Below are 24,557 nucleotides of genomic sequence, written 5' to 3' on the forward strand. Positions count from 1 at the left end.
TCCACGGGGTTGTGCTGTTGGTCATCTCCGAGTGTCTCAAGTGAATTCGATTCCTTGTAAACCCTCCTGCATTTACTCTTATCTCTTCTTCCCTCATTGCAAGATCAAAAAAGCTGAGTCAGACACATAGATGTTGAAAGATGAGTCAACACTCTGCTAATCATGTGCTTACTGTACATTACCCAACCTGTGCCAACCAGTTTACACTCTGCTGGTTTCTACCTACTGCTTTCCAGATCTTTGCTGTCTTCTTTCCAATCGATTGCAGCATCTTTTGATTCCAGTTAAATTCAGCTTGGCCCGAGAGATTGTCTGAATACACAGCCAGAGTCAAATGGGCACCAGTGGGCTCAGATGGACAAACACTAAACTGCCCTGCATTCATTACTGATGAAGAAATGAGAGAAATTGCATTTATATAGCGCCTTTCATGGTCTCAGAAGATTCCCAAATGCTTTCCAGCCAGCTTTGGGGGCGTAACCGCTTGTAGTGCGGGCAACGGGGAATCCAGTTTTCACACAGCAAGATCCCACAAACTGTAATGCGGTAATGACCAGATGAAGTGTTCTGTTGATGTTGGTTGAGGGATAAATAATGGCCAGAGGGCTGGGGGAGCTCCCCTGCTCTCCTTCAAAACAGTGCCCATGTGATCTTTTCCGTCCCCTTGAGAGAGGGGAGGCAGGGCCTCAGTTGAATGTCTCATCTGAAAGATGGCACCTCCGGCAGTGCAGCACTCCTTCAGTACTGCACTGGGGTAATCGAGCCTGGATGATGTGCTGAAGTCTCTGAACTGGGGTTCTGACCCCAAGGCCCGAGTGCTAGCCAACGAGCTGTGACTGGCAGTTCCCTTGGCGCAGTCTCACTCAGGTGCCTTGGTGGCCTTCGTGGAAATGAAAACCTGGCACAGTGGAAAGCTGAGTGGGAGGAGCTGGTGACAGGTCTGAACTGGATGTGTGTACTCGCTGAATATACTCAGTAGCTGAAATGAAATGTGTGACATTCCCCCGACTCTGGCATTCCTTCATTTGAAGGATCAAAAGATTTTCCTTCCAAGAACAAAACATTGTGTTTCCAGAGAATTCGGGAGTAATATAGGCCCTGGTCGACATATCGACCAGATGTTTGATCTCTGCTCTGTGGGGCATTGCTGAGTGAGCTACAGATGATCTCAGTCCTCCCCAAACTGGTGAAGGAGCAGTCAGTTCGAGTACCAAAAAAAAAAGATGCCTCTGGCAAGTGTCTGTCAAGTCCGAGCAGAATCGCCATTGAATGTGATGCTCCCTGGGTTCAAAAGCCTGCAGACTCTCACTGGGCCCACACGGGGAATGGATAGACCTTCGATTGGTGTCTGGCAGCTCGACTCACCATGTCAGTAGCATTGGACAAGGAAGGGTGAGAAAGTGCAAAGCAAGAGCCCATTTTACACTCCTTCGTACTTGGCATGGTGCTGTTGCATTGAAAAGTATTGAGTGCCACAACACCCAACACTTCAGGTGAGAGGTAAAATAGATGGGGGGGCAATTGATTCTCAGTCGGATGCAGAACAGGGAACGCAAACATGTAAAAGACCATAACTCTCTTCAAATAGACCGTATTGATACATTAACATATTGAAGTGAAAAACTCCCAACCAGTCAAACCTCACTCAGAACATTCCAGCACACCGGTTTCAAACTGATACAGTGGATGGACGAATGTTGTCTCAACTTGTGAAACATCCCTGTCCTTGGCAACTGTCTAAGACAAAGCCAGACTGTTGGTAACCTTGGGATCATATTTCATTTCAAGGGAAGCTTCTGATACACATGCTCCCATCACTAAGCCTGCCTATTTCTACCTCTCATATTGTCCAACACTACCCCTGTCTCAGCTCATCTGCTGCTGAAACCCTCATCTACACCTTCATCAACTCTCGACTTGACTATTCCAGCACACTGCTGGCTGCTCTCCCACATTCTCCTCTCCGTAAACTCCAGTTCGTCCAAAAACTCTGCTGCCCGTGGCTTATCTTGCACCAAGCCCCGTTCCCCTTTACCCTTGTGCTCACTGACCAACATTGGCTTCTGGTCAAGGAACGCCTCGATTTAAAAATCCTCTTCCTTGTATTTCAATCCCTCCCGATCTCTGTCATCTCCTCCAGCCCTACACCCTCTGAGATCCTCCAATTCAGGCCTTCCCGATTTTAATCACTCCACTATGGGAAGCTGTGCCTCAGCTACCTTGGCCCCTGAGCTCTGGAATTTACTCTTTCAACAGCTCCGCCTGTCTACCTGCATTTTTGATGTTGCTTAAAATCTATATCTTTCATCAAGCTTTTGCGTGACTGTCCTAATATCTTCTTATGTGGTTCTGTGTCAAATTTTGTTTGACAACAGTCCTGAGTAGTGCTTTGGGATGTTTTACTAAGGTGTGATATAAATACAGGTTTGTTGTTGTTTCCGCACAAATATTGCCAACAGCTTAAATATTTTCATTTCTGATGTTGGAAATCAACAATGGGAAGAGCAGGGCTGTGTAAAAGGGTTGAAAGTTATTGAAGAAACGGACCGATGAATGGAACAGATTTGGGTGAAGTAAAGTTCTGGGGTATTTTGGAAATGTTGTTTGTGTTCTACTGTGCTAACTCTATTGTGCTGGAATTGAGTTGTGCCAGAGATCGGTCATTGTGACATGACTGCATTATGCAGGATGATTTTATTATTTGGAACCGGTTTTGCATTCTCTGGGACAGGTAAGATTGCCACTGAAGATGTACCACTTTCTGGAGCCTGGCTATAACCTGCTTTGTCATGCCTTTTGGCCTTTTGTGGCTGTGTATTCAATAGGGGGGGGTCAGCTGCCAGTGTTCGCCGGAGCTGGCGGGCAGCCATAAAGGCGGGGCTAAAGTGTGGCATGTCGAAGAGACTTAGTAGTTGGCAGGAAAAAAGACAGAGGCGCAAGGGAAGAGCCAACTGACAATCAAATTTTTCTGCAGCACCTGTGGAAGAGTCTGTCACTCTAGAATTGGCCTTTATAGCCACTCCAGGCGCTGCTCCACAAACCACTGACCACCTCCAGGCGCTTACCCATTGTCTCTCGAGATAAGGAGGCCAAAGAAGAAGAAGATTCAATAGTAACAGCAGGGGCCTGTCTTCCTCAGGGCTCAGGGGAGGGGTGACAGAAGCATGTTGAGCATATCGAGCATGTCGTAATCATTGTAGGCCGAGGTGATATCGAAAAGTACCTCTGTTCCTTTCCCTGGGCAGCTTGGCAAGGCCGAGAAGAATCTAACAGAGAGCAGGACGCTCTGGGCTGCTGAACACATTTCTTAGTAAGCATGTAGCAAGCTTGTTCGTCTAGGTGCTACAGCATCACAAAATAGCACAGAAACAATAACTGATGTAGCATTCTCAGTCGTCTGGTCTCAGGCTCCCTGTTTCTCATTCTGTGCCTCTCAAATCAGTAGCTTCTGGCTTGAGAGGGCAGAATAGTCCCTGCAGTGGGACATTGTGATATTCTGGAGCTGGCCTTTAGAGGTGCAAGGAAGCCTACTCTGTCTGACTTGGCTGAACCTGCCCTCTGTGACGAAGCTGTTGGACCTTGTCGTTTAAGGATGGAAAGAGGTCATACCAAAGACAGTGAGAGAGACTCCTCCCAATGTACGAGTGATGATCGAACAGTCCCATGAGATAGGCTTGAGAAGAAGGTGTAGCAGCACAAAGTGTGCTCGCTTAGGTGGCTTGCGGAGAGTGTATAACTGTTGTCATGCAGTCCCCCACCTGTCAAGAATGAGGCATATTAATTTCGCCACGTGGACATTTAAATTTTACGTTGTTGCTGGGAAGAAGAAAAGGCCTGTTACAAGGAGTTGCCAGACCCCTGACTGGAGGGACATTTCTGCATGTTAACAGACAGTGTTTGTGGACCAAGAACCATTTCCTGACCAACCCAGTACACAACCTAAGAAAACCTGTTTGTGCTCATTTCTTTACCTTAGAATTGGAAAGTGGTGAACAAGTATTCACCAAGAGGGAGATAAAAACAGTGTGTTTAATATTAAACCATGTTACAGTCAGACCAGGTGAAGGCTGAAAGGGAACTCCAGACCTCTTTCTCATCTGGTTGCAACACTGTAAATATCAGAGTTGTTGGTTAACCTTTACCAGAGTGTAAGACTTTCTCAAGAATACCTTTTGAAATGCTTCGAACACAAATTCAACAATGCAACAGACCTCATTCGGCACTTGCCTGTACTGTCGCACGACTAAAGCGGGGAGCTCCTGGGAGGAGAGGGAGCTGAAGGTGGGAATATACCAAATTCCAGAGGTGGTTCACACTTGTCCCCAGAATCTACTTGAATGACAATCACGTGAGACCGACTCCGTGAGGGCGAGTTAGCATTGCTCAGTATAAGTTCCGAGATGTGACTCCGGACCCACAGCAATGTGGTTGATTCTGAACTAACTGCCTCCTGAAATTGCCTAGCAAGCCACTCACTTGCTCACCACCACCTTCTCAAGGGCAGTTAGGATGGGCAATAAATATTTGCCTTGTCAGTCACCCCCACGTCCTCTGAATGGAGCTAAGAATATTGAGCATGACAAATCTGAATGCTGGTCTTCAATAGATATTTATCCCACCTGTTTTATTTTGAAAGGGGTTGATTTGTAGGACAAATTGTTTTTGAAGAATTTCCACTCTTGAGTGAGTCCTTTATGTTGCCAAGCATGAGTTTTTGTTGTGATTGCAATGTCCACCAAGACCCTGCTACAAACCTGTTTCAGGTACAGTTTTTCAGGATGATGAACAGTAGATATCCCCTCTGTTATCTTTGACTGAGGTGACGGAGTCTTGTGGAGGGGCTGTGTCTGTCTTGGGAGGAAGGTACTGGAGAATTGTCCTCAACTTGCTTGTTCAGTGTGATCACTGGGGCCAAGTGGACCTGTATCTGGGTTTTGTGGCAGCAGAATCTGCCACTTTCAGGACAACAGAGGATTCATTGTTTCAGGAGGTCAGTGAGGGGAAACCAGTCATGCATGAAGACATTGGGCACTTTCTGCAGATGTCCACTCTTGCCATGCATGGTATAAGCATTCTTGTGCTTCATCTATGTGCCGTAGTTCACAAGATCCTGCCACTTGTCCTCCCCAGAATGGATTTTGCCTCTCCCTCTGTGATGAGAATGTAGATTGAATGGGAGACTGGAGTCCCACCAACATGACTATCTGGCTAGTTGCTTTTTAATGGCTTTGACCCATTCTGACCATGTGTCCCTTGTTGCTTCTCTTCCCCTGGTCAGGTGGTGATGAATGGAGCTGCTCCAGCCAGCGGTGAGCAGGATACTGAGGTCACTGAGCTGATGGCAGTGTACGTCAAAGAGAACAACGCCACAGAGAAGGTAAGAGGCAGTGTCTTTCAGGGCACGGTGTTGTTGCTGTGATCCTGCTTCAGCTGCAGGACTCATCGAGGACAGAAGGCAGCTACTTTAGATGGTCTCAATTAGACTTGAGACACCTGGAACCGAGATGAAGACACCCTTTCTCTCTTTTGACTGGGAGAGATGGTGGTTCCGTTGAATTCATTGGCAATTTCAGCGAGCTGGTTGGGTGATCTGTGCAGAAGCAAAATGTTAGCTGTGGATGCTTGCTTGATGTGTTTCAAGTTTGCTGACCTCGAAGTTCACCAAGTCATCATTTGTAATCTCCGAATGATACAACAACATTCGTAAACCTCACAGGTATACCCTGAACGTGGGAATCCTCCAGCACAGCAGTTGACAACACTGAAGGAGGCCCTTTGGCCCATTGTGTCTGTGCCAGCTTTGTGTTAACAGCAATGCATAACTAATCCCACTGTCCCGCCCTGTCTATTGATCCCTGTCCCCTCTTCTGCTTGAAATATTTGTATTTAATGGATGCAATGGAGTCTATTTCAGACACTCCACTGGTGCCTAAGTATTCCATGCTACAGTGGCCCACTTGACCCATTTCTCAAGGCCAAAGTGCTGGTGACCTGTTGTTATTTGCTTTATCTATCAACACTTGCACTTTGAAGGAGTGAGGTCTGTATTCATTCATGTCCTTTTTCTTGAATCACTTGCTTGTTGGGACTGCAGGGGGGAGTGTTGGTGACAGTTTTCCTCAGTGGTTCCTTTAAGACTCCCTGATGAGATCAAGTGTGCATGGCTTCGGACCCCGTTTGCATATTTCAAGTGACCCTGCCCCGTTTCAGGTGAGCAGATGAATCAGCCTGTTCAGAGAGCCATCTGAAACACCCAAGGTGATGCTCCAAGCCCCAGTGACCTCCGACCCTGTACCTGCTGACCCCTGCTCCTGTTTTTTCAAGTGATTTCCCAGGCTCTTGACCATCACCCCCGTCAGTGGCCCTTCTCCTCCACGTGAGCTGAGTCAGTCCTGTCCCATGTGCTTTTCCCTTGCTATTGCTTTTAGGATATTTAACCTCAAAAATTGCTAATTGCCTGGTAAACCTTGTCACATTGATGTCGGACACATGAAAACATTCACAAATCTACTTGTTGCTCCACAGCCCTGTAAATGATTGCATTGAAACACTCCAGTTTATCTCCAGATTATGTGCAAGGTCTAAATCTTTGGCTACCTGCCTTCCTGTGACCGTGGTTTCGTGAATGTGTCACAAATACTGTAACCTAAAACTCTTTGTAGCTGAAAGTCAAAAGTCAACAGGAACAGTGTCGTCATGGCAACTAGCCTAAAAGCTTGTCTTTCAATAAACTCTCAGAAGCCGAGTGTGTGTCTGCTGTTTCCTTGGCGTGGAGTGAGAACGTGGAAAGGCTTGTCACTATCTGCAGTTTGTAAAGTGTGGCTGTTGTTGGAATGTGGGGAGGTAGGAATGAATGCTCATTCCTCATCTTTGTTTTTCCCACAGTGTTCTTTATCCGAGGCCTCTGAGGCTAGTGGGACCAATGATGCCCAGAGAATGGACATGATCTACACCATTGAGGATGTGCCACCCTGGTATCTCTGTATCTTCTTGGGCTTGCAGGTAAGTTCAAGAGAAGTCTCTTGCTCAACAGTGGAACAATGGTTCTGAAGCTCCATCTTTGACTTATGACCTCGATTGGGTAGCCCTACATGAGTTCAGGCCCTTGCCTCGCTCAGAGTTATCTCTGCATCGCTGTGCTGACATCACTGGCAGTTAACCAGAGTGTCAGTGAGCATACTCCCAAGTGGAATTGCCAGTGTGTGCAGATAAGGTGAGGAGGATAGCGTCGAGCTTTGCTGTGACACCTTCCATGGTCAAATAGCTGGCTCACACCAGGGTGCGGTGGGCTGAGGTCTTTGGGTTGACTTGCCATTCGTCTTGGACAGGGTGTAAAAGCGGTTGTTAGTTGGCTCCGGTCCATTTTGTGCTGCTTCCTGAGATGGGATAGCTGTAACTTGCTCAATGTGAGTCTGGGCACTCACAGCAACAATGGCCACTCCCCTCCGCTATCAAAGCAAGTGTCCCACTCGGAGCCAGGACAGAAGGACATGGCTGGAGGTTCTGGAGCAAAGAACAAAGGCAAGATCCTTTCCTGCTCAACGTTAGCTCTGTACTGCATTGGTTCATGATATAAACCATCCTACTGGTGCAGCCATTGGCTTCCAAGAAGGGTCTGCAACCTTGGTGTTATACAATGAGGCTGTGACGATGCTCCGAACTGACTGCGAGGTTTAAAAAATGTTTCAAATAGCTGAGAAGTAACCATGAATAGTTCCAAGTCCAAATTGGTAGGACGGGAAGGATTGGGAGAGTGGGGCGGTGGGGGAGCAGGGTCGAGTTCAAGCTGGTGTTTTAAAGCTTCCCTTATTATTAATGACCCCATGTCGATGTGGAACAGAATTGGACAGGACACAGCAAAAGGTGACACAGTGAAGTGGAACCCGAACGAAAAGAAAACCAGCTTTGCTGAACAGAAAAGCAGTCAGGCTGAAAGGAGGAGAGCAAAGGCTGACAGAAAGTCGTCAGCTTGCGATTGGCATTGTTTCCTGGTGGTATATCATTAACTTTGTCACAGTGCCAATCTGGTTAAGTGTGTAAACTGGCCGTACAGAATAGGCTATCAAATCCCAGCTGAAATATTCAGGGTGCACAGTGAGTGGGGACTATCAAATAACAAGAGGACTGACAGGAGAATGATTGATACCTCCTGCGCGTGCTCACATTCCAAGCCAGGCTCCTTACTAGAAACCGTTCCGGTTCAGGCGTGACTCAGAGTATTGCCAGTTCCATTTGCACCTATAGTTCACCAGGCTTTGTAAGGATACTCCGTCATTTCCCTGGGAGATACATGGAAATGGGAGGCTGTTTTCCGCTGCATCCACCCATCCCCAGGTTCCACAGCCCCCCTGCCAGCTTGTGGGAATCTAACCTGGGACTGGGAAACCCAGGTGTCCTCACATGATTGGGAGTCTGTTCATGCCCTGGGAATTACCTGGGATTGGGAGTCTGTCCATGCCCTGGGACTAACCTGGGATTGGGAGTCTGTCCTTGTCCTGGGACTAACCCACATTTGGGAATCTGACAATGCCCTGGGACCAACCCGGGATTGGGAATCTGTCCTTGCTTTGGGACTAACCCAGGACTGGGAGTCTGTCCTTGTCCTGGGAGTATTCTGGGATTGTGAGCCTGTCTGTGCTGTGGGACTAACCTGGAATTGGGAGTCTGTCCTTGCCCTGGGAATAATCTGAGAGTGGGAATCTGTCCATGCACTGGGAATAACCTGGGATTGGGAGTCTGTCCTTGTCCTGGGACTAACCTGGGATTGGGAAACTGTCCATGCCCTTGGAGGAACCCAGGATTGGGTGTCTATCCATTCCCTGGGACTAACCCGGTATTGGGCAGCTGTCCATTCCCTGGGACTAAGGTGGGATTGGGAGTGTGTCTATTCCTTGGGAGTAAGGTGGAAATGGGAATCGTGTCTGGTTTAGTTTCAGCTTGTTGAATGGTGATGTGTGCTGCCTGGTACACTGAGGAATGGAATGCTGTTAACATGGTACAACAGCTCAGTAATCTGGGTTAATTACAGTGATGTGATGAGAAGCAGTCTTACTGTGCCTGAACCATATCATTAACACTGCAGCATGAAGCCCACGCATGTCAGCTTCATGCAGTAATGTCTCTGCTGAACTTACAGTCAACACAGAACAGGCAAAGGAATCCATGGACAAGCTTTCTTTTTCCCTCCGAGATGGCATTCCTAACTGCTTTACCTGCTTGCTTTGAATTTCTCCTCCTCCTCACCAGTCGGCTGACTGTTACTGAGCACGATTTCTCATCCCGACAGTATGTTTTATTACTCTTGACAGACATTTGCCAGAAGGCAGCTCCGAATTCCATTTCACCTCGCCTGTCTTTGAACAGCTAAAAAAGAAAAAGGCCGTGAGCTGCAAGCAACTTGCTCGGCCTCGGAGAATCTCCCTGGTCTGGCCAGGGGAGGGGGGGAAAAGGCTACAAATGTACCTTCCAGAGCAATGTCCAACCCCCTCAGTGTCTAACTGTGGGCAGAGAGTGGGTCCCTGTGCCCGGATCACAGGCGGCACAGTCTCAGAGGAAGGGCTGATCAATTCGGACTGAGATAAGGAGTAGGTTCTTCACTCTGAGGGTTGTGAATATTTGGAATTCTCTCCACTCCCCCCACCCCCAGAAAAATGGGCTTTCTCAGTCCTTGAGTATATTCAAGGCTGAGAGCGATGGGTGTAAGGGCAGGAAAGTCAAGCTGAGACAGAAGATCAGCCGTGATCTTCATGAATGGTGAAGCAAGCTGGATAATTTTGGATGTAAGATCCCCGTAGTTGGATGAGGTGACCCATATGGTGTAACCCTGCTCTCGTTGTTGGGTTCTTCTGAAGACTGGGGGTTGCTTGGAGGGAATCCAGCGTTTTACCTCACATGAGGTGATGTGTTTGGTGCTGGTCAGGGAGGGAGATGAGTCATGGTCGCCTGAGGCAGACTTACACACGTACAGGTAAATTTGCTCATCCCTTTCTTGGCTCAGCAGTCGCCAGCAGGGATCTTGGCTGATATATAAATGAAATCTATCATCGCGCATTCAACTGGGGCACCGAGGGTGATTTTTCAGCTTCTGTTCAGCAAGTGAAAGACATGTGTGAGAAATGAGGTGGATGGGGCACTGTGGAGTGAGGGGAGAAAGGTGTTCCTGGTGTTAGTTGCTTGGCAGGAAATGGGAGTTGGGACGATGGTTCAAACCAACCCAGATGTGTTTGACAGCTGTGTTCAAATGGGGAGCAGGTGAACACCATGGGAATGCAAGAGACGCTAGTCGAGGAAGATCATCAGCAATCAGCTCCAGGGATGAAGCATGCATCTGTTTGTACATGGATGTTCTGCTCCAGCCAACATCATTCATCGCTTTGTGGCGTCCAAAGTGAGTCTAAAAAAAGAAATAATAGCCGTCATTTCAGGGCCAGTTTCCTCTGAAATAAAAAAACAAGAAATGCTGGAAATACTCAGCAGGTCTGTCAGCATCTGTGGAGAGAGAAGCAGAGTTAACGTTTCAGCTCAGTCACCCTTCATGAGAACTGGCAAAGCTTAGAAATGTAATAGGTTGTAAGCAAATAAATGGGTGGCGCAGTGGTTAGCACCGCAGCCTCACAGCTCCAGCGACCCGGGTTCAGTTCTGGGTTCTGCCTGTGCGGAGTTTGCAAGTTCTCCCCGTTTCCGCGTGGGTTTTCGCCGGGTGCTCCGGTTTCCTTCCACAGCCAAAGACTTGTAGGTTAATAGGGAAATTGGCCATTAAAAATTACCCCTAGTATAGGTAGGTGGTAGGGGAATATAGGGAAGGTGGGGATGTGATTGGAATATGGGATTAGTGTAGGATTAGTATAAATGGGTGGTTGATGGTTGGCACAAACTCGGTGGGCCAAAGGGCCTGTTTCGGTGCTGTATCTCTAAATAAACAAATAAAGTGGGGGATGGGGCAAGAGATAACAAAAGTGAAGGTGTTGATGGGATGGGGGTCACACAAAATAACTGACCAGAAGGTCTAGTTTCCCCTGATATGGTGCCAGAAGCTGGTCCGTCATCAAACTTGCAATTGAACTCTGGGTGACCTCCAAAAATGGCCGTTTACATTTCCGACACAGTGGTTTGAGGTGGTTTAAAAGAAGGAGCCAGCCAGAGTGAGAACTCCTGCATCTGAATATGACATCTTAAAGACTGAGATGAGCGAGGTGGAATGAGTAGAGAATTGTGTGGACTATAAGCACTAGCCCAGACCTGTTGGGCCGAATGGTTTGTTCGTTCTGTGTCCTCTATGTAATTCTTGGTTCCAAGCCAGGTTAAAGGAAACAACCTCTCGGCAGCAGAATAATACATTGAAGGTGTGTCTCCTGCCTTGGCGTGAGCATTGCCACCGGAGGTCAGCTCGGGTTATATAATGTTCGCTGTCTCTGTTTTCCAAGTTCCCAGGACCAGAACCAGGCTGGGACCAAGAATGGTTATTCCGGTGCAAATGCAGTCGACAGTCTATGTTGGGAAATGCCAGTCACTTTTCCAGGTGGCAGTAGCCTACAGGAAATTGAAACTGGGTACATACTCCCTCCCTGTGTGGAACGTGTGTGAAAACACTCAAGCTAATTCATGGGCTACACCATGTTATTCTGTGTGAGCTTCTGTGCTGACCAACACTTTCTTTTCCCTTCTTTTCCAGCACTATCTGACCTGTTTCAGTGGCACCATTGCTGTGCCCTTCTTGTTGGTGGATGCCATGTGTGTTGGCTTTGATCAGTGGGCCACGAGCCAGTTGATTGGAACCATCTTCTTCTGCGTGGGATTAACCACACTGCTCCAGAGCACACTGGGATGCAGGTATGTATCCACCTAGCCAGCAACCATGTCACGACTGAAAAAGGCCACTTCCTCATCACACAAAAACTATCGCCAGGCCAGCTGTGGTTTCTCATTCATTCATGGGATGTGGGTGTCACTGGCCGGGCCAGCATTTATTGCCCATCCCGAATTCCCCTTGAGAAGGTGGTGGTGAGCTGCCTTCTTGAACCGCTGCAGTCCATGTGGTGTAGGTACACCCACAGTGCTGTTAGGAAGGGAGTTCCAGGATTTTGACCCAGTGACAGTGAAGGAACGGGGATATAGTTCCAAGTCAGGATGGAGGGGAACTTGCCATGCATCACAAGTGACAATAACTGGCACAATGGAAGGTGAAATGGAAATGTAGGATTTCTTTGAAATTGGAAAAAAAAGAGATGCGTTGGAGATAGATTGGCTTTTCACCCCCGAGGCCAAACAGGTTAGTTTAAAGCCTTGTCTGAAGCGAGGTATTGGGAATTGCACAGTTTCGGCCTCATGAAAGCCAATGAGGGTGGGGGTGGAGGGGGTGGGGGGGGGGGATTAAAATCTAGATGCAGTCAAAGGAAGCATGAAAGAAAACCTAGCGTTTATTCCCTGTCTTTGTCAGCATGTCCCAAAGTGCTTTTTAGCCCATCAAGTACTTTGGAAGTGTTGTAATGTAAGAAACGCAGCAGCCAATTGATGCACAGCAAGCTCCTCCAACCAGCAATGTGATCCTGACCAAATATCTCTCTTTTTTTGTGATTTTGTCGAGATGCTGCATTGAGATATGGGTAGAGGGAGATTTGCATGTGATTCCCTGGCAAGGCTTGAGAGAATCATACAGCACAGACAGAGGCCATTCAGCTGAAAGATCTGCCTACTCCCACTCCCCTGCACTTTCATCGTACCCTTGCAAATGGTTTCTTTTTGAGAATTCCCTTTTGCAAGTTCCCATGGAATCTCCTTCCACCACCCTTTTAGATCACGACAACCTCGCTGGGTTTTTAAAATAAAAAAGAACCCTCATGTGGCAATTACCTGAAATGTCTGTCATCTGCTTTGCGATCCTCCGACCTGCTTGAACAAAATCCTTCATCGCTTGGAAAGGGCAGAGACTTTACAGGAACCGTGTAATATTCTGTCAGCTCACGTAAAGAACAAACAGTCAGTCCAAAACAGCCAGTTCAATTTCTTTGTTGCCTCATCTCTGCCCTGCCCCACTTCAAGAGGTGGTGGTAAAACTGGAGGTGAATATTTGAGCTGCTGCCCCTTAAACTCTTTCCCCCCCCCCCACCGACTCCCAGTGACTCAACGACCAAACTGTTAGCAAGGCTGCAGTTTGAAGGAGCTGTGAAACTTTGCACAAACTAGTTTTAGATTACAGGACGGAGCTCGTGTTGCAAAGAGAATTAACTTCCCATAATCAGGTATTGCTTTTGAGCCCGAGACTGAAACCTGAGTTGGTTTTGCAGCATCTTTTCAGCTGTCTTGGGACACATTGTGGCTTGGTTACGTGACATCACCTCCTGCCCAAACTGGTCAAACAGTTTTCATTTTCCAGCTCCAATTTCTGTGGTGCTGCCAAGTTCCAAGTATTTGGAGAAGGTGAGTGATACAATGATTATCCTCCTGGGACCTGCTCACAGCAGATTCCTGGAGGTAATCTTGAATGCCTGTAGAGTCGAGGCCAGTTCAGAAGGCTTGTCAACCCTCCTGTTAGGATTGTCCAGTACCCAGTGTGACCCCCCCCCCCCCCCCCCACCCCCCCACTACTTGCTGAAATCCACAGCCACGTCTTATCTTCTTTTGAACTGGACAAAAGGTAGCTTCTGTTTGCTGAAACTGTCACCATCTGTGTTCATGCCAGGGGACAAAGCTTCACGCTTGGCTTGTTTGTATAATTTGTCCTTTGTGTTCTTCAGACTACCCTTGTTTCAGGCCAGTGCCTTTGCATTCTTAGCTCCAGCCCGAGCAATCCTGTCGTTGGATAAATGGAAATGCAACAACTCAGGTAGGAAGAGTTTTGTATTCACACACCTGTGTATAACATCATGAGAAGAATTAAAGAATGACCCAGAAGTTGTAATGGTTTGAATGTTCTGGCTGCAAGTTGATGAACATTTAGATTCACGCTGTAATGAGAAAGGTCTCAAGCTCCTTAACAACACAGAGGGTTAAGTGAAGCCCATTGGCCCTTCATCCTCCCAGTATCAGGCCATGTGTTTCACTTCAGCATTCAGACAATTGGAAGTGCAGGGTCCCTCCATCCTTACCCTCCCCCTTTCCCTTTTCATGCTCCCCCCTTCCCTCTTTTTCCATCTCTCTCCCCTCTCTCCCTCCCTCTCTCTCTTTGCCTTCCGACCTCTTTCTAGTTCCCCTCCCTCTCTTCCCCGACTCCCTCCCCTCATCCCACCCCAACTCTGTCCCTCTCCCTCTCTCTTTCCCCCCAACTCCATCCCACTCTCTCTCCCTCTCCCATCCTTTAGACTAGTTCTGAGTTTGGATGGTAGTGAGGAGATGTGGGCCTCAGTCTACAACAGTGTTGTACGATGGAAACCACGAAAGTGACAGAGGTTTAGTGACATGTTCTCTCTTCCACGCAACATGGGTCAGTGATTCACTCAACAAATATCCTCCAGTGCTGAGTGCAAAGCTTGGAATTCTTTTCTTTTTCCCAGAGATTGGAATTCTGGCAGCAATTTCCCAGACTCCACTTGGATATTTCCTTGACTTGCAGTTCATCAGAGTGATTGTAGACAGTGAAGAGTCACGTCATGAGAAAGAACAAATTCTCTCCCTCCATGCCCCACAGACTCCCCTCCCGCTGTCCAAATTCTCCCTCCGGACCCCTTCCCCTCCCTCCCTCCATGCAGACACCTAGGTCCCCCCTCGCCCTCGTCCCAGAAAATATTTGAATGCTGTTTGCCCATTGTCATGACAGGTCCTGTTGGACCTGCTCATTCTGGGTTGAGCTGCCATTGGCGATGGTGCGGTTCTTCTGATTGGTTGAGCTGACCATGTGACAGCTCCCCTCCACCCAATCCCACGTTTCTGTCGTTTCCTTGGTGCTGCACTCATCTTCCACAGCAGGTAGGCAGTGAGCTGGAAAGCAAAGAAGGAATCAAACATTGTCGATCTCACCATTTTACCAGGAGACACACACGAAGCTTCCAGTTCACCTGCTTCAACTGTGTGAAGCTGAGTGTTGAGATCACACGCCTGGCAATGCTGAGCCATTCTTCATTCAGAGTCACGTCTGGATTCCCATTGAATAACACTGTTGTAGAGTCACGGGCTGGGGGCTCTGCTGCCATGAGAATCTCGCTGAGATTGGATGTCGAGTCATGAATGTGTGCAGCAGCCCAGGCTGGGTGCATCAAAGTAACCATTGCATACAGGTTGCGGGAGTGCTCTCTGTCTCTGTCTCACAGAAGTAATAAAGGAGAAAAGCCTGCAAGCTTCAGCTAAGTAAACACAAGAGCACTTGTTAAATTACTGGGCAGAGACGGACTGAACAGGATGCTTCAGCTTGCGTATGTGGTGTCAGCTTTCAACTGGAAAAGCTTGAGTGAACTGAAGGGCCTTGGTGATTTGATCTCTGCATACGGCAAGTCGCCTTAAAACCCTGAACTATCTGGTTGGACGGTGACATGAGCCAGGACCAAGATCCCTGACCTTGCCTCGGTGGCTGCTGCAGCAAGGTTGGCTGAAGCCGGAGGGTGTGGTGGGCACACCTGGTGGATGGCACTGTTGGGCAAGATTGAAATGAAGTGCCCCAAATGGCAAGGCCATGCCCTGTGCCATATTGAGATGTCCGAAACTGAGCAAAAATAAGCTCATGTTAACTCTCAGGCTTCGCTCCAATACTGTCATAGCAAGGCCATGCCTCATTGTTAATACTGATCCAACAGGGAATGAATTGAATGAGAGGATTAGCATCATTGAATTGAGGTGATTTCTGAGATTTCTCTTTTCCTTGTTGATTTGATGAGTATTGAGAATGGACTAAATGCCTGGACCCTATTCTGAGAGTTTAGATGGTGCTGTTTGCACAAGCTGGTGAGAGTTAAGAGCTGTGTCACTCAGAGGGTGTCTGATAAGCATTGCTTCTCTAACATGAGCACACAGTGGAACATCCTGAGTGTTGTCTTGTCTTTCTCCCCTGCTCTGGGTAGTTCTGCTCACTGGCACACTATTCCAGCTGTCTGCTAACACAGCCCTTCTTTCTATCTGACCCGAGGCAGAGGATGATGGCCTTGTGGCTGCTGGTCTATTTGATGGTGTCTGATTTATCCCGAGTTAGTCCCACGTGTTTAAACTGGGAAGGAGACTGGATGGGTGTGGAGCAGCGGCAGCAGCCCTGGCCAATTTCACTTCCCGACAGCCCCCACAAATTTCCCAATTGCAGGAACGTTGGTGTCACAAAGTCCGAAGGGAGTGGGAGGGTCAGACCTGTTTGCAGTCACACTGTGATTCGGATGTTCCTTGGTAACACGCCCGAGACTAAGGCTCCTCTTGGTCAAGGAGAAGGATGTCTTCTGTCTCTTCCCTTCTCCCCCACCTCTTCCTGCCCACCACCTCCCCCCTCCCCCCTCCCCAACCACTGCACTACCATCAACCCCCAACCTCCCTCCAACACACACACACACACACGCTCCTCTTGGTCAAGGAGAAGGATGTCTTCTGTCTCTTCCCTTCTCCCCCACCTCTTCCTGCCCACCACCTCCCCCCTCCCCCCTCCCCAACCACTGCACTACCATCAACCCCCAACCTCCCTCCAACACACACACACACACACACACACACACACACACACACACACACACACACACACACACACACACACACACACACACACACACAACACACACAAAACACACACACACAAAACACACAAGCCCATCCCGTCAGTAAGATCCTGGCCCTTTGACCTCTGTGTGGGGTGGGTTATAGGGGCAGCTGCTGCCTGAGCTGCGCTGTACAAACTCCTTTTTGCTTTTCTTCCCTGGCTGTTGGCAGTGGGCATGGTGGTGAAATCCGCGGGCTTGTGGCTGATCTGAAACATTCATGACTGTGTTTTTGGAGCCACTGCTTCCCCAGCACTGCAGTTACAGACCACCGAATCGGCCAGTAACTAGTGGACTAACTCCTGTTGTCGGGACAGTGGGATGGTCCCAGGTCCCAGTGATTCCTTGGGCCTCACATGTTGAAGAGTAGCTAACAGTCTTTCCTGATGGTTTCAGCGGGGCACACAAAGGCTCTTTCAATGATGGAGCGAGGACGTTTTACTGTAGTTATTGCGACTGTCTCTATTTTATCCATATCCTTTTCTTTTAGATGTATCCTTTACAAATAGTTCAGAAATGATGGACACATCCCATATTTGGCACCCCAGGATACGAGAGGTAAAGTTGCACAAGACTTAATCTTTCTGCTGCTTATTTGTAGCTCCTCGCTGAGCTCAGCCGCACCCCACCCCCCCCCCCCCCCCCAACTAGCTCAGTCCCTTTTGAGGACGATTCTTGTCAGTAGCTTCTTGGAGTGAGGCCTTCAATGAGAGGTGCTGGAACCTGGCTTGGAGCCTTCAGTGTATCTGATATTTTTTTTTTCAAGGTTGCTGAGAGGGTCGGGGTGACCTCCATCTCTGGAGCTGACACTTGAACAGCTGCTGTGGTTGCCCTTCCTAGTTGCTATTACAAGGCGCAAGCCAATTGAGCACAGGTTGTGTCCTTCACCTGGGATCTGTGTAGATTTACAGCACTGACAATATGGCTTGTATCTTTGCTGAACTGGTGCCAGACCTCTGGCTGGTTATTTTGGTCCAGGCCGTGAGAAAGTGGGACCAGTCGACTTGTACTTCTCCCCATCTGAGGACCTCGGAAAGTGCTGTATCGCCAATGAAATGCCGTAGTGGTAATGTCACTGAACTAGTAATCTAGAGACCTAGGCTGATGCCCTGAGGACACGAGTTCAAATCCCACCACGGCAGCTGGTGGAATCGAAATTCAATTGATTAATAAATTCCGTTAATTAATTAAAAAAAAAAAAAAATCTGGTATTGAAAGCTAGTCTCAGTTTCATGGGACCATTACGATCATCGATTGTTGTAAGATACCCATCTGGTTCACTAATGTCCTTCAGGGAAGGAAATCTGCTGTCCTTACCTGGTCTGGCCGACATGTGACTCCACAGCAATGTGGTTCAATCGTAACTGCCCCCTGAAATGGCCGAACAAGCTACTCAGTTGTCAAGGGCAATTAGGGATGGGCAACGAATGTTGGCCTTGCCAGCGATGCCCACATCCCATGAACGAATAAAAAATAAATACTTCCTTTCCCTGAAGTGCAGTCAGGTTGTAATGTCAGAAACATGGCAGCCAATCTACACACAGCAAGCTCCCACAAACAGCAGTGTGATAATGACTGGATAATCTGTTTTTGCTGATGTTGGTTGAGGGATGAATATTGGCCAGGAGGTGTCTCCTTTTCTTCTTCAGAGTAGTGCTGTGGGGTCTTCTACACCCACCTGACAGGGTAGATAGGGCCTGGGTTTAACCTTGTATCTGAGAGATGGCACCCCTGACAGTGCAGCACTCCCTCAGTACTGCAGTGGGAGGGTCAAAGCTGGATGATGATGATGTCGTTCAGTGTCTGGCGTGGGAATTGAGCTCATGATTTTGTGACCCGGAGGTGAGATTGCTGCCCAGTGACCCATGGCTTTGACCTGTTTGGTGGTGTGTTTTTGTGCTCTGGTCAAAGAATCTCCACCGAATGTATGCTGGGACGACCGAGGAATGTGCAGCTGGGCAGAAAGTGGAAAAGAAGGGTTGAGATGGGCAATAGGCTTTGAGCCAACTGGTGGTCATGGATTCGAATGTAACTGATTGGGCTTTGAGTGGGTTTGATCTCGCCCCTGTTCAAGTTCCAAGTTCCAAACACATCCAACATGTCAACTGCACAAAAAAACCAAGTCGAAAACTGACAGCTGTCTGCCTCACTCTTTAAACATTGTTAGCATGAACTCGTTCTGATAACCTGCTCAAACACGATGTGAGAATGAAGAGAGTTTTGTACAGAGCTCGATGTTCTTGTGCAATACTCTTCAGTCTGTTTGAAGTTCTTCTGTGAAAGGGCAGAGATGATCCAGTTGTGATCTGGTCAGTTTTAAGGGGACACGTGGCCCTCTGAATTCAGGCTGGTGAATGCAAGGATCATTCTACCATTGACTCGGTTCAGTTTTTGTTTTTGCTTTGATTCTGCTGATGTGATCTGGAGAAGAGGATGGAATGATCCCAAAATCCCAGAGAACAGGGCCATGGAGCAAAGTCAGATCCCATAGCCAACCTGGAAGGAGGGTCCCCAAGCCAGCCAAGGATCCGTAAATCAGGGTTACCAGTGTGTCGTTTTATTGAACCTCAGAGCGTGGATGGTAACCATTCTGCCCATCACGCATGTGATGGCTCTTTGAAAGTTCGCAGTTTAGGTTAGTCGTTGCCCGATCTCATGTACAATTGGACCCAAGAAAGTAGCTCAACTCTCCCAGTCTCACCAGGCAGCTCTTAATCGCCTCTGAAAATCTTGCCTTTGTTAACGCTGTGATGGTGGCCCCGCACCCCACAGCCCACATTGTTGCTGGAGCTTTGCCATGTCTCACTGTAATAAAGTGGGATGTGACCTTTCCCATCAATGGAGCAATGACTCATTTTGTTCTCTTGTGCACAGATCCAGGGGGCTATAATAATGTCTTCGCTCATTGAGGTTCTGATTGGCTTCTTGGGTCTACCTGGAGTGCTCCTGAGCTACATTGGACCACTCACCATCACTCCAACGGTGGCTCTGATTGGTTTGTCCGGTTACCAAGCAGCAGGCGAGCGAGCTGGAAAGCACTGGGGCATTGCAATGCTGTAAGTACTACCCTCTTCCCTACTTGTGTAAGATACAAGGCCACATGGCTGATGTTCGCATGGTGCTCGGGGGGCACTAGAGTTGACATTGGGCTACCCAGGGACAAGGGAAGTTATCTGCTTGAAACCCATTGGGACATCACGTCAGGACACGGGTGGCTTTCCTGGTACTGCCTCCTGTGGTTGAATTGCCAGTGAATGATTGCTGTTGGCAGTCTTTTCTGATGTGTTGGAGACCAGCTGGGTGGGATAGTGTTGGGTTACAGTCAGCAGCGAGAGGAAGGGACAAAACCAACTTGCACTCTCAAACAAGTGATTATCAAGCAAAAAGTAACACCCAGCGCAAAATGATGGTCCAAAGTTAGAGTGTTAACCCCCGAGATTGGAGTTGGAGGGTGGGTTTAATTCCTAATCTGGGTGTGGGAGAATGGGTTTAACGTATTTCTTCCTTGGCATTCCATCCGGTCTCTCATGGATTTGGGAAGGGGTGTGGGTTCTGCTGGTGCTGTGTGATTTAAGTTGTGAGTGGGACTCGCTAATCCCAGTCTTTGCACTCTCCAGTGAGGTGGTGACTGCTGACCTCATTACACACTCACTGAAAGCATCCCGAATTGTGTGGATCAAATGGAAATCTGGGAATTATTGACTTGAATGCATAGTCAAGTCTTACAGGAGACAGTAGGCTGAGGCTGGGAGAGCAAGTATGGGACAGTGCCCAAGTTGAAGGGGCTCAGACTGGGGAATGGGCCGGTCTGGAGATCCAGGAGCCACGACATCAGACTGCAGTGGACAAAAAGCTGAGATGGGCGAGGATGGTATTGGTGGACATGGTGCCCCGCTGTCATGGCAATGGGGGAAGAGAGGCGGAAGTCACCAGGCTTGGGGAGGAACATTGTCAGGAATCGGGATAAGTGTGGAAGATTGGACAGGCACCCAATGTTTTGTGATAGAGGGCGTGAAAATGCTGAATGGGTGCAGTCAGGTGGTGCTGATGGATTGGGATCACTGAGTGGGGTACTTGAGAGACCAGGATCTGAGGCTGTGGATCGGGAATGGAACGTTGGAGACAGGGACAAGACATAACTGGGATGGGGTGTCACAGTGGGGAAGGGGCACTCTGGATCAGGGAGAAAGATGGCCCAGAAGGGAAAGGTCATTCTTGGATTATCCTGGGGATGGAGGGAAAGGCCTTTCTGCCCAACAATGCTAGCCCCTTTTTAACGTGCCCATTTCTTTTGCAGGACCATATTCTTGGTGCTGTTTTTCTCACAGTACGCCCGGAATGTTAAACTTCCTCTTCCGGTTTATAAATATAAAAAGGGATGGACTGCGTACAAGTTCGAGCTTTTTAAAATGTTCCCGGTAAGTAGCTGCTGCCGCTGGAGGAATGAGCTGCGGTTTGGGGATGTCAAGATGTACCACCTTGTGCATTTCCCATCACTCGCTCATCATTTCTGACATGCTGTTCGTTTCAGGGCTTCAGACAAGAAAAGCAAAGTGCTCTGCATTGCAAGAAAGGAACGATAGACTTGCATCTCTATAGCGCCTGTCGCAACCTCGGCATGAGTCACAGCACTTTCCAGCAAATCAAGTGCTTCGGGAGCGTAGCCATTGTTGCCATGTTGGAAAGGTGGCGGCCAATTTGTGCACAGCAAGATCCCATGAACACCAATGTTATAATTATCTCTATTCTCACGATGTTGAATGAGGGATAAATGTTGGCCAGGACACCGGGGAAAATGTCACTGACCAGCTTCAGAACAGTGACCTGGGATCTTGCACGTCCTCCTCAGAGGGAAGACACACTCTCACATTTGTATTGCATGTGAAAGACAGCACCTCCGACAGTGCAGCACTCCCTCAGTACTGTCCCTCTGACAGGGCAGCGCTCCCTCAGTACTGACCCTCCAACAATGCAGCACTCCCTCAGTACTGACCCTCTGACAGTGCAGCACTCCCTCAGTACTGACCCTCTGACAGTGCAGCACTCCCTCAGTACTGTCCCTCTGACAGTGCAGCACTCCCTCAGTACTGTCCCTCTGACAGGGCAGCGCTCCCTCAGTACTGACCCTCCAACCAATGCAGCACTCCCTCAGTACTGACCCTCCGACAGTGCAGCGCTCCCTCAGTACTGACCATCCAACAATGCAGCACTCCCTCAGTACTGACCCTCCGGCAGTGCAGCACTCCCTCAGTACTGACCCTCCGACAGTGCAGCACTCCCTCAGTACTGACCCTCCGACAGTGCAGCACTCCCTCAGTACTGACCCTCCGACAGGGCAGCACTCCCTCAGTACTGACCCTCCGACAGTGCAGCACTCCCTCTGTACTGACCCTCCGACAGTGCAGCACTCCCACAGTGTTGACCCTCCGACAGTGCAGCACTCCCACAGTGTTGACCCTCCGACAGTGCAGCACTCCCTCAGTGTTGACCCTCCGACAGTGCAGCACTCCCTCAGTACTGACCCTCCGACAGCGCAGCACTCCCTCAGTACAGACCCTCCGACAGGGCAGCACTCCCTCAATACTGTCCCTCCGACAGTACAGCACTCCCTCAGTACTGACCCTCCGACAGTGCAGCACTCCCTCAGTACTGACCCTCCGACAGTTCAGCACTCCCTCAGTACTGACCCTCCAACAGTGCTGCACTCCCTCAGTACTGAACCTCCGACAGTGCAGCACTCCCTCTGTACTGACCCTCCGACAGTGCAGCACTCCCTCTGTACTGACCCTCCGACAGTGCAGCACTCCCTCTGTACTGACCCTCCGACAGTGCAGCACTCCCTCAGTACTGACCCTCCGACAGTGCAGCACTCCCTCAGTACTGACCCTCCGACAGTGCAGCACTCCCTCAGTACTGACCCTCCGACAGTGCAGCACTCCCTCAGTACTGACCCTCCGACAGTGCAGCACTCCCTCAGTACTGACCCTCCGACAGTGCAGCACTCCCTCAGTACTGACCCTCCGACAGTGCAGCACTCCCTCAGTACTGACCCTCCGACAGTGCAGCACTCCCTCAGTACTGACCCTCCGACAGTGCAGCACTCCCTCAGTACTGACCCTCCAACAGTGCAGCACTCCCTCAGTACTGCACTGGAGTGTCAGCCTCGAGCTCATGACCATATTTCTTCATAACATACACGTACAATGGACAGCAGTGAAGAAGGTTGGAAAATGTGGCAGCCGTTTTGTGGACAGAGAGATCCCCCAGGAAGTAATTGAGTTTTTCCTGTTGATTGGGGAATGTTGCCTGGGACACCCAGTGGCAGGACTGTCTGCTGCTTGTTTATGGAGTCATGATGTGGGAACATTTGTGTCCAGTCAAGCAGATAAGCCTGGATTTGTGGAAGGAAAGCTACTGTGACAATGTGGCCCTCCCTCAGTACTGGCACTGCAGCCTGAATCTGGATTAGGTGCTTGAGGTTTGGCAGTGGGGCTTGCATCTAACACCTTGATGCCTGGGTCTTGTTCCAAAGGGATGGGCTGTTTTACCTTTCCTGAGTTCCTGGGAGGAATTGAAGTGGGACTCCCCATTCCTCCCTCCACCCCTTGCCACACCTCTCCCCAGTGGCACAGTGGCGCAGTGGTTAGCACCGCAGCCTCACAGCTCCAGCGACCCGGGTTCAATTCTGGGTACTGCCTGTGTGGAGTTTGCAAGTTCTCCCTGTGTCTGCGTGGGTTTCCTCCCACAGCCAAAAGACTTGCAGGTTGGTAGGTAAATTGGCCATTATAAATCGCCCCTAGTGTAGGTAGGTGGAAGGGAAATATAGGGACAGGTGGGGATGTGATAGGAATATGGGGTTAGTGTAGGATTAGTATAAATGGGTGGTTGATGGTCGGCACAGACTCGGTGGGCCGAAGGGCCTGTTTCAGTGCTGTATCTCTAAATCTAAAAGTCAGTCGTCTGACGTTGCCCAAACAACCCGGCACTAGGCACAGTGTAGATAATTAGAAGGGCTACTTATGCGGCTATTTCCTTGCTGATTTCACGTGGGTCATCGACTGACAGGAAGGAAATAGTGACTGCAGGACCACGAGGGATAAAGGGAGGGAACTATCACAAGAAACAACACCTTCCTCTTCATATGTTTACAAGTTTACTCGAAGCTGTGACCTGAGTCCACTTGATAAGTTGGTAATTGCACTGTGCCTGTCTCTGATTTGCTGTCGTTTACTCCTGCAGATTATCCTGGCCATTTTGGTGTCGTGGCTTCTGTGCTTCATTTTCACGGTGACAGACGTTTTCCCACCAGATAGTGAGCAGTATGGATACTACGCTCGTACTGATGCAAGGAAAGCTGTCCTTTCAGTGGCTCCATGGTTCAAAGTTCCTTATCCCTGTAAGTCCGCCTCACTTTGTCTCTCAGTGGAAGCCTTTGGGCTAAAGCAGCTGAAAGCCAGCCAGCAGATGTCGGGAACCACTTCCCACCCCTCCCCTCCCCAGTCCTTCATTTACCTCACTATCGTAGGGGAGTGGTGTCAGGATCCCCCAGATTTGTTCCAGTCAGTGGTGTGTTCGTTGGCCGCAATGGGCCACCATACAACTGGCCCAAAGCAATCACGTGCACGTCTCCAGCGCTTGGCACGACCTCAGAATGTCCCAAAGCACTCTTTCGTACTTGACTCGTGTAGAAACACAGCAGTCAGTTTGCACACAGCAAGCTCCCACAGACAGCAATGTGATAATGAGCAGGTAGCCTGTTATCGTGCTGTTGGCCAGGACATTGGGTGGGGGAGGGACGGAGGGGGGTGGGGGGGCTAACATCCCTGCTCCTCTTTGGCGATAGTGATGTAGGATCCTTCAGTCCAGCAGAGAGGCTGCAGTTTTGAATCGCAGCCAGTT

General features: G+C 49.1%; 1 protein-coding gene across 4 annotated transcripts in view; it reads left to right on the plus strand.

Annotated features, from left to right (window-relative positions):
* LOC137357055 (solute carrier family 23 member 2-like) overlaps positions 1–24,557 on the plus strand; it is a 64,928-nt gene that overhangs the window by 15,020 nt on the left and 25,351 nt on the right. For 2 of the 4 annotated variants that reach the window (XM_068023028.1, XM_068023030.1), the window contains 8 exons: positions 5,279–5,377; positions 6,886–7,002; positions 11,672–11,829; positions 13,734–13,822; positions 17,149–17,216; positions 19,533–19,714; positions 20,956–21,076; positions 23,898–24,054. In XM_068023028.1, the coding sequence (XP_067879129.1) occupies positions 5,279–5,377; positions 6,886–7,002; positions 11,672–11,829; positions 13,734–13,822; positions 17,149–17,216; positions 19,533–19,714; positions 20,956–21,076; positions 23,898–24,054 (991 nt within the window). Of the gene's footprint in view, positions 1–5,278; positions 5,378–6,676; positions 6,844–6,885; positions 7,003–11,671; positions 11,830–13,733; positions 13,823–17,148; positions 17,217–19,532; positions 19,715–20,955; positions 21,077–23,897; positions 24,055–24,557 lie in introns of those variants that run through there. The other 2 variants (XM_068023029.1, XM_068023031.1) reach the window with 2 other exon arrangements.

The sequence above is a fragment of the Heterodontus francisci genome, chromosome 47 (genome assembly GCF_036365525.1).
Source record: "Heterodontus francisci isolate sHetFra1 chromosome 47, sHetFra1.hap1, whole genome shotgun sequence".
Lineage (NCBI taxonomy): Eukaryota > Metazoa > Chordata > Chondrichthyes > Heterodontiformes > Heterodontidae > Heterodontus > Heterodontus francisci.